A 10,265-nucleotide genomic window follows, 5' to 3' on the forward strand; every position below is an offset into this window, starting at 1 on the left:
GACAACATGTTTTAGATATATAGGATAAAACCTACCCACATATTTCTGGAACGTATTTTTGTATAAAATAGAGTTCCCCAAGCGCCTGAAAATCCTGACAAGGAAGTGAAATCGTTTTATAATATATTTATAGTTTCAAGGTAACAGGAACCCTAAATTATTCAGACTTCTAAGTCTTGTCGAAGATAGAAAATTACCGTACCAATTTTTCGTTATAAATCATGAAAAACATAAATTATAATGTTTTGATTTAGCTCATGCATTAAATTGTAACAAGTAAACATAGCGTTTGAGTTCCTGAATTCCAAAATATATTAATATCGTCAAGAAGAACAAACAAAAACGTAAATTGTTTTGAACACTCGAAATGTTTTTCCATTTTTCATGAATGAAGCAAGCGAAACAATGACTGAGCATCGATTAGCTTCGCAGGTGAAATACAGCTAACTGGTCCACAAACACATTAACTTCTTTAATGCCTTTTATTAATAATTCCAAACTGAAAAAGGCTTGCTTACACAGGTAGAGTGCGTAAGCGGTGTTCATTTAATATTTAGGGCTTGTAACTAACTGTTCTTTTGGCTTTCCCTTGTGGTGACAGCGTGGAACTTTTCAGTTAAGTAATACATGAGTCATTGGACACGTGAACTAGTTCGTGGTGGGGCTGCTATCATTACCACGCCACGCTCCTCCACTTGGTGACCCGCTGCTCTATTCCAGTTCCCTCACGCTTTCAGGACATGATTTATGATTGTTTGAATCACATTCATATTTACACGCCTTGTCTATAAGTACTCGTGTCGTGCTAGTTCTCCCCAATATTTTATATCAAAACTAATGGAATTCCACGATTTATTGCTGTATCTGTTCCTAAAAAAGGAAGATTGAATACATTACGTATGTATGTACGTCTGAATCTCTCTTAAATAACTGGTATATGTTTCTGGATTGTTCCATTCAGTACAGACAATTTAAACAATTCATCGAATTAATAGCACTGGATATCAATGGCTGGATGCTGTTTATGTGGATGAATACTAGTTACAGTTAGTTCATACTGGTAAGAATTTGCTGAATATTTTGGATATACCAGTATCTATTGCGGTGTGGATTGCAATTTATTTCCCAAAATTAATTGAAGTGGGTAATTTATTTTGTAATTTAAATATTGAATGCCGTCGTTTTATTTGCAGGTTCTTTTATAAGTATGAAACTGCAATGTCGATGACTGATTAAACAAAAAAGTGGTTTTGTTCCGGAACTGGTCAGATTTACTTTCACATACAAACTATGAGTAACCATTACAACTGCGTTAATAACGTCAAAAGCGAATTAAACTGCCATAATGCTCTCTGTCTGATAACGTGTTATCTTAACTTTTGGAGTTAATCTCGAAATGATATCTGTAACAACTCTCAAAAGTCGGTACGAAAATAATTTCTTTCCTCATTTCGGATGTACTAACACTGGTTCAGAATGATGTCGACTACTAGATACAAGATTAGACTTGTAAGCCGATAAGAAACTGTGTCAAGATCAATTGTCTCCAGAACTAAATGTCATTTCATGGCTGAAAAACATTTTAATTGAGCAGTTAGCAACGGAATCTGCCCAACCTTCTGCCAGACCCTAGCCGAGCCGCTATCGTGTTACTATGTGATTTACTAATCTCTCGTGTTTATCAAAATCTAATCACAATCTATGTAATTTTGTTTTGCGTTATTCTTGTCTTGTTAAACCCTTATGACAGATACAATCACACTAATTAGTTAATTAAGGACATTTCAGCTGTCGAAAACAGCTAATACAGTCGGAACGCACCCGGATAAAAGCGACTGAAACAAAGCAACCAGTCCTGAAACTCATTGAGTCAGATTCATCCGAACAATTCTCATATAAATAAGGAACAGTGTTCATCCAGGTGGCTTACTAATTGTTTAGTGGGAAGGCAAGTGTCTCGCGACTGTGTCAGAGGAAGCGCGCGCGACTGAACCTAGATTACATGTAAAGCACATTACTGGGAAGGCGGTATTTCTGTAGCGTATAGAGCTGTGACGATAGTCGCGCTGCGTTTAATATATACGCGGCCGCGCGGCGCGACCGCTTCAGTCCGACGATAGCGCTCATAGATTACACACGTCTAAAGTAATATCGTGAATTAATACAAGTTCGGAACGCGAGCTTATACTAGCTTTATTTTTTTTTGTGTTGAAGTATAACAGTATTGTGTTGTGAAATGCGTGTGTGTGCGGAGAGACAAAGCGTTCGTTTCGCCCCGGCCCGGTGGCTGCGAAATCGAGCCGTGACAATGGCCCGCTCAATGGATTTGTTGCACTTGCAGTTCAAGCGCATGCTGAACAAGGAGCTCAGCCACTTCTCCGAGTCCAGCAAGTCCGGCAACCAGATCTCAGAGTACATCTGCTCTACATTTTTGGGTAAGTTTTTCTAAACTTTTTATTATATAGTTACAAAACCAATAACAATATTTTATAGAAATTTTAAAACACATATATCTAGATAGATTTCGATAAATGAACTTTCCAACATTTTTTTAACTTTCAAATAAGCTTAATACTTAGTTATCGTACTGTGAATAATTGCACTCATACACACATGTACTTTTAAGTCAGTACAAACATAGATTACAACTGTTATCCGCTGTAAAAATGAATCACGCGTTCGTTGTATCTTGTCGACACGATTAACCGCACTTCAATCTGTCAAAATCTCACTGTGCGTCATCCATCATAGACAGTGTTCGAGCACCGAGGTTACGCAATGTCACTTTTTACAAAACATTCTCGTTAGAACCGACAAAAACTAGGAATATAACGTACGTACACGATTTCTCCAAGTTATAGACCTCAATTACCCACGATGATATTGCATTTAGCCGAAGAAGTTTATTGTAATAATTCAATTCTAATTTGTATTTATATCATTGTTCACTGCATTCAATTATAATAATTATTTGCTACGTAACTTAATTGTTATGTACCGTTGGCTGTAAATATTAAATAGAAGTTCATACGAACTGTATTAAGTTCCTACATGACCTACTTAGATTGATATAATGTCAATGTCCTCTAGTACTTAATTGCAAGACTATTTGAAGATTATTTAGACCGTTACTTAAAAACTGTCCGAAAATCTCTATTAAGTAGGTTCGAATGTCAAGGTATACCTAACTGGAGGCAGCAAATAAATTTTAATGAAATTCAAAGTTACTCTTCACTTTTTTTAAAGATTTTTACAAACAATGTAACATATGTTAATGTATTCTTTTAAATAGGTAGCTACATACAAATGAGGTGACAGTCATTAGTCATCATGTTGGGATATAACTCTGTATATCACGTGACAACTTTCTTTGTGTTTACCTCCTTACTTTCACAATGTATGCACCCCGGGAAAACCACGCGGCTTAAAGCAATAAATACGTGTACATTAAAGAAAAGCCATTTAATAAGTCACACTACTTAACACAAAGATAAGTTTATTGATTAGATGTCATTATAAAGTACGTCACCAAGTAATTGTACCTAATTGTAGATACACAACAGGCTTAATATTAGGACTCAACAGGTAAATAAACGTAATAGGGTAATAAATGTAAATAAATATGTTATCAGTGACGATAAAATTTTGATAACCCTGCACCACGCGCGCACTTCCCGCTCTGCAAAAACAACATTATCGATTAAAGACTAGCTTAGCTGAAACTTAAAAACAAGTACTAACAAGTCTCGTCATATTATTATATTCCAAACTGTTGTTGCTTTCTGAAACTAAACATTTTACGTAAACTAAACCTTAATACATAAAACAGGTACTGTTATAACGGATACCAATGGTTGCTGTACCGATGCGCATTTTAAATTACTACATCAGTTTCCAACACCAAATTTTGCACCAGCCACTTAAATATTCATACCGAAGTTATTGAGGACATAAACCATTTGGGACATCATGTTTGACAGTCTCAACGAGATGTTATTGAACCAATTGCCAAATGGGGACGAAGGAACTTCGTAGTACAAATTAATTTGTTTGCGCTACCGAACGACCATGACTAACAATTAGAAGAGCCAAAGAATAAACGTCTTCGATAATATCTCAAATAAAACAGCCGAGATTTTAACGAAAATAGCATTGAACATTTTTAACGTAATAAAATTAATTGTACCAAGTCAAACTTACAATAATATTATTCAACTTCGGAATTAGTAGTCATAATATTTCAACGTCATTGCGTTCGCAGCTGAAATCAATTCAATTCAACCTTCGGGAATAGTAAACACATTTACATTTAACATACATCCTATTTCCTATGGATCGATCAGATTTTCTTTCATCTATAAATCTATATATAGAAAATAGTTGCGAGTGTATTTATTTGTTGATTAGATAGCCAGTGGATGCGTAGTACTATATCACATCGACTGATAACAAGGTAATCCGTTTAATGTGCTCGGATTACGCTTTCATCATGGTGGACCGTTGGCCTCTTAATCGTACCACCTCACAATTGTGTAATAAATTGTAATTAAGCTACCTCATGTAATTAAGCTACCTGTTTAATATGATCTTGATTTAAGACGGAATATAATATTACGGCCCATAAAATATCGCGTCTTGGTACAATTTATACGAAAGATACACTGAAAATGTAAGAACATTTTGCTTGACTTTCACGTTAGCCATTTTATGAAACATGAAAAGTCGCAAAAATTCACAGTAATGTGAAATACATTACAAACGAAGCTCTACGTGTGATTGATTACTTATCGCGGTAATAAACAAAACGCGCTTACTGACCTGAAAACGTATCAATCATAATAATATGATGTATTAATGGATACTTCACATTTTCACCCACTTTTTGGCATCGTTACCCAGTAACACGGTTACGAAACGCAATAAACCTCATAACAGAACGATAGTTTTTAGTCATTAACGTATTTATGCAAGTTTTACCACCTGCAGGATGCTTAAACAGTCAATATGTATATTATATTCAGGTCATACAATTGTATCAACATATTAATCTAATTGTAATTATTTTAATTCCAGACAAACAACAAGACATCGACCTACCATCTCTACAAGTGGATGAGGGTGCTGAAGCGCGGGCCAAGAAGAAGGACAAGCCGCGTCATGCCGGACCAGCAACCACTATGTCACAAGTAAGTAGTGTCAGATATAACTAGATTAAAAATCATAATATGAGCTTATAAAAAAAATATTTTATTTGAAATATTTATGTCATAAACTAATTTCTAAATTTTGTTGTACAGATTTCTGGCGTCAAGCGAACACTGACGCACACCAACAGCTTCACCGGTGAACGTGTGCCAAGATACGGAGTAGACACTCCTCATGAAGAAGAACTGGGACGTCAGCTCGGAGAAATCGATCGGTGGGGCGTAGACATCTTCCGCATTGGCGACTTGTCTTGTGGACGACCCCTCACTGCTGTCGCCTACGCCGCGTTCACGTCCAGGGAGCTGCTGGGCACGCTGCAAATCCCAGCGCGCACTTTCCTCGCCTTCGCCATCACTCTCGAGGAACATTACGTGCGCGACAACCCGTTCCACAACTCGCTGCACGCCGCCGACGTCGCGCAGTCCACTCACGTGCTGCTCAATACGCCCGCACTCGATGCTGTCTTCACGCCCATTGAGACGTGCGCTGCTCTGTTCGCTGCGTGTGTGCATGACGTCGACCACCCTGGCCTCACCAACCAGTTCCTCGTCAATTCAAGCTCAGAACTCGCCCTGATGTACAACGACGAGTCTGTGTTAGAGAATCACCATCTTGCCGTGGCGTTCAAGCTTCTGCAGAACGAAGGATGTGACATATTCGTCAACCTTCACAAGAAACAAAGACAGACGCTGCGTAAGATGGTGATCGACATGGTTCTATCCACGGACATGTCGAAACACATGAGTCTGTTAGCAGACCTCAAAACCATGGTGGAAACAAAGAAGGTAGCTGGAAGTGGTGTGCTACTGCTAGACAATTATACCGACAGAATACAAGTGTTGGAGAATCTCGTACATTGTGCCGATCTGAGTAATCCCACTAAGCCGTTACCACTCTACAAGCGATGGGTAGCACTACTTATGGAAGAATTCTTCCAACAAGGAGACCGCGAGAGGGAGCAAGGAATGGATATCAGTCCAATGTGTGACAGGCACAACGCGACGATAGAAAAATCTCAAGTTGGTTTTATCGACTACATTGTCCACCCACTGTGGGAGACATGGGCTGACCTAGTACATCCTGACGCCCAAGACATATTAGACACTCTAGAGGAGAACCGCGACTATTATCAAAGTATGATACCGCCATCACCGCCGCCAGCGCCCATTCAGACGCACTCCCTGCCCGACGATGACCGCCCCGAACAAATACGCTTTCAAGTAAGTTGAACATTTTTATCTTCAATCAGTAGTACCTACCTAAATTCATATATTTTTTTTAATAATTCCAATCTCAGATTGTTGTTGATTCTTGCCACAAATAATTAACAGAACCACTTATAAGAATAAAAAGACACAAGATATTAATAAGCAATTTCTTTGTTAACAGGTGACGTTAGAGGAGGGTGAGGGTTCAGAGGAGTGCGAAGGGGAGGGTGATGGCGGGATGTGACGGAAACTACTGGGAATCTGCAAGAAACTCTCAGAGAAGATGCAAGTCTGGTGGAAGCTCTGGCAGTAGCACGGCGCCGGCCGGGCCGGGGCGGGTCTTGTTGATAATAGTAATACTTGTTGACGCTTACCCTCGAAATGGAACGATCCCGATGCATCGTCACATTTCGATCATGATTATTTTTATGTGATTATTACGCAATGTTGTTTAGAAAAATACCTAACGACTAAATAATTATGTCCCTCCAATGACTGTAACGTTCGATTGTCTAGTATTTTTACTATTGTTTCGTTTTGTCTAACCAAAGATATATGAAATGTTCTTTCGTTCACGGAGACGTTCGATAATCCCTGTAAGTAGTTAGTATTCGGTTCTTAATGAGTCGTGTAAGTAGTTATAGTCGTCGGTGCCGCATAATATATATCGGCTCGACTAAGTAAGGACATTGAAAACGCTTATTAATTGGTATGAAAGGGTAATTTATATTGTCATATCATCCACGTTTCTCATATTTAATACGGGTTTGCGATAATGATGTTATTCACCAAAATATATTACCATGATAGATATCCTAAATATAAAATCTATTTTAAGGTAAATTTTAAAAATTGCCTTTCGGAGTTGTTGTTGTGTCTTTTCTGAATATATAATATTCGGCCAGTTTCTCACTGCGGTAGTAACCGAAGCTCCGACAGCTCCCGGCCGAACCACGTAGAGTCCCCCCTCCCCCCTTCGGCAATACATGGCATTACCCACGTGGCCATCACAGTCCCATGATAATACCTGTCTGGCGCTGCCCAGGCTCAGTATACGGTTTTGGTGGAAGACACAATTCATTCTTAGATCTCTCTTCGTATTTGGTCGGGGGTCAAAAAGACACTTTACCAAATTCATCCTATTAGAAAGCTTTACTTGATTTTTGTGAACCTAAATGCACCTCATTACTTATGGAGGATCGCTGGCGATCCGTTTATTTTTCTCTTTAGAGTAATGTATTATTATTTTTGTAATGTTACGTATTTTATTCTAGTTGTCTTTTACCCAAATACAAAACAAAAAAATTAGTCATGAATCTTTAAAGTTTTCGTGTACGCAACTAACGGCTTGAAGTGTTTGATTAAATTGTTAAGTACTAACAAATGAGTGGTTTGCGACTAAGTTTTATTTTGAGTGAATTCAAATATCTAAGTATTTGCTGGATAAGTCGAAAGTAATCGGTGCGCGGGCCGGGTATTGCAATAGTAGTAGGTAGTTCCGAAACACTTCGCACAACTGTTTTCTACTTCACCCATTTCATGCCAGGTATGCTCCTTTCATCAACTGTGTAATCATATCAAACATTATCAGAATCGCTGTGCAGATCTGATTTCGACTATATATAACAATATTTGTGTACCTACATAGATTTGTCTTGTAAGGAAAGAGCGTAACTGATAACTTTTTAAATATTTAACAACCACTGTGTAAAAGATGTAATATAAATAAGTAGATGTCTGAAAATTGTACATTGGATGGAAAATCTAGATTTTATCCAGTTTCATGTTGTCGTCGGTTGCAAAGTTTTCATGTTTGTAACAATGTTATATCAATTAGCATGCACATAGCCACTTGAGCATTCAGCTACATACTCGTGTATAACTTCGTGTAGGTACATTTACAATACTATAATAAGGAGGGTGTAATACTTAATAAACCTGTATTATTTTTGCATTTCATCATTCATCTTTTATGTTTAATGGACAAGTTAAGAGCTGGTCTCTATTCCTTCATGTACTCAAAAGATATTTTGTTTTAAACTGATTAAATGATTGTAGTTCCTCACACTTCACTTGTTTTGTATTTATATCATTATTAAATAATGTCCCCTAGTATTATTATGAAAAGTATTTTCTAAGTCATCGTTTCTGTCATTCATCAGCATCAAGAAGGAAGGTCCAATGTACATTATTTTCGTAGATAAATTAAGATTTTATCGGCGATCAAATACTACGAGCATGTGTGCATCGCCTATCTTCGAAGTGTCTGATTTTAAAACTGCATAGTTTAGATATTTGGTACCTACGTCAACGTATATAAACATACATACCTACTACATTAAAAATTGGATACGCTTAACTACTTGTGTGTTATAAAATAGAAACATTACGCTTAGAATCATTAATTTTCTAATTAAAACATACGTATTTGTAACTAATTGTGTTGAATATGATATTCGTACTGCAGTAGATCTGTGTATAACGTACGTACCCAATCTTTGGTAATTCACATAATGTGAGCATCTGCATGTATCTGCCTTGTACCTTTACCGAATTGTCATAATCATTACTTTTATAATAACTGTGTACAATAAACAGGTTAAATGAGCAGATGGTATAGGTATCTAGATAATGTACTCGTTGTCTTATGTCTTATTTCAATGGAATTATCTAATTGCCTACCTAATGCAATAAAATGGTATATTGTATAACCATAGTGGCATGTCGGATGTGTTGAGGAGCTGGTGATTTGTGCTGAGCTGTTTGTGTATCTCATGATGCTACTACCAAAGAACATTCGATTGAAATGGAAATGCTCTGCGTACGGTTACCCCAGCACATCGGCCATGTCTATATAATCAATAGTAATTGTAGGATACTTGTTTTCACCAAAGGTTTTCAGTGTTGTGTATATGTTTTATCACTATGGAGAACTATCGCTAAGATTGGATAATACCTAGTTAAATATTAATACCGAGTTAAAGTGTGCAATGCTGGTCATTTGCATTACTTATTATTTATGTTTAAAATAAAAAAAAAAATAGCTTGTAATAGTTTAAATGAATATTTGAGTTGAATTAAAGAATATTAATGTATTTAGAATAAAAAGATATGGGAGAAAACTCTTTAATCGTTTTATTTTGTTATACACACTTTAGTAGGAACCTACCTATCATGTTCTAGCTATGAATATGAATACATACATACATATCGTCACGCCTATAATAACCAAAGGGGTAGGCAGTGGTGCACATTAGGGCATGTAATGCTACTGTACAATGTACACCCACTTTTCACAAATTATGTTATAAGTCCCATGATTGTGAGCCTATTGCCATATACCGGGCACATTTCCAGACTCGGTGCTACTACTGAGAAATTTTCGAAAATCCGAAAAAAGCCCTAATACTTTGCCCGACCCTGGAATCGAACCCGAGACCCCTTGTCCGGCAGTCGCACTTGCGACCACTCGACCAACGAGGCAGTCATGAATATGAATGTGTTAACTATTTGAGCAGTATTAAATTAGATTTAGGAAAGACTATTTTCAACAGTGGTCTTCTTGGAGCTGATACGACGATGATGATGATGAGTAAAACCTTTTTTAAAAAAAGGGAACAGCCTTCAAGTGCTAAAATGTGAACCGTCATTTTTTTAGTCGGTTAAGTTTATGCCTATTCAACCTACCTTCTTCCTAAGTCTGAAAAATACTATGCTGAAAATGGCATCAAAATCGATTCAGCCAAACGTGAGATAATCGCGCGCAAACATACATACATTAAACTGAGAATCTCCGTTTTTTAACTTGACTGGACTTGGCAACTGGCTCCCGTGTAACGTGTAGCGGGTTCG

At 37.3% G+C, this 10,265-nt stretch overlaps 1 protein-coding gene across 21 annotated transcripts in view; it reads left to right on the top strand.

Moving 5' to 3' along the window:
• The window catches only part of LOC118280701 (cAMP-specific 3',5'-cyclic phosphodiesterase), a 548,393-nt gene extending 538,855 nt beyond the window's left edge, over nt 1-9,538 (top strand). For all 21 annotated transcript variants that reach the window (XM_035601037.2, XM_050701297.1, XM_050701301.1 and 18 more), the window contains 4 exons: nt 2,342-2,435; nt 5,074-5,186; nt 5,298-6,425; nt 6,595-9,538. In XM_035601037.2, coding sequence (XP_035456930.2) covers nt 2,342-2,435; nt 5,074-5,186; nt 5,298-6,425; nt 6,595-6,657 — 1,398 coding nt within the window. In that variant the 3' untranslated portion in view covers nt 6,658-9,538. The remainder of the gene's footprint in view (nt 1-2,341; nt 2,436-5,073; nt 5,187-5,297; nt 6,426-6,594) is intronic.
• Nucleotides 9,539-10,265: the final 727 nt, after the last annotated feature.

Source organism: Spodoptera frugiperda, chromosome 20 (assembly GCF_023101765.2).
Source record: "Spodoptera frugiperda isolate SF20-4 chromosome 20, AGI-APGP_CSIRO_Sfru_2.0, whole genome shotgun sequence".
NCBI lineage: Eukaryota > Metazoa > Arthropoda > Insecta > Lepidoptera > Noctuidae > Spodoptera > Spodoptera frugiperda.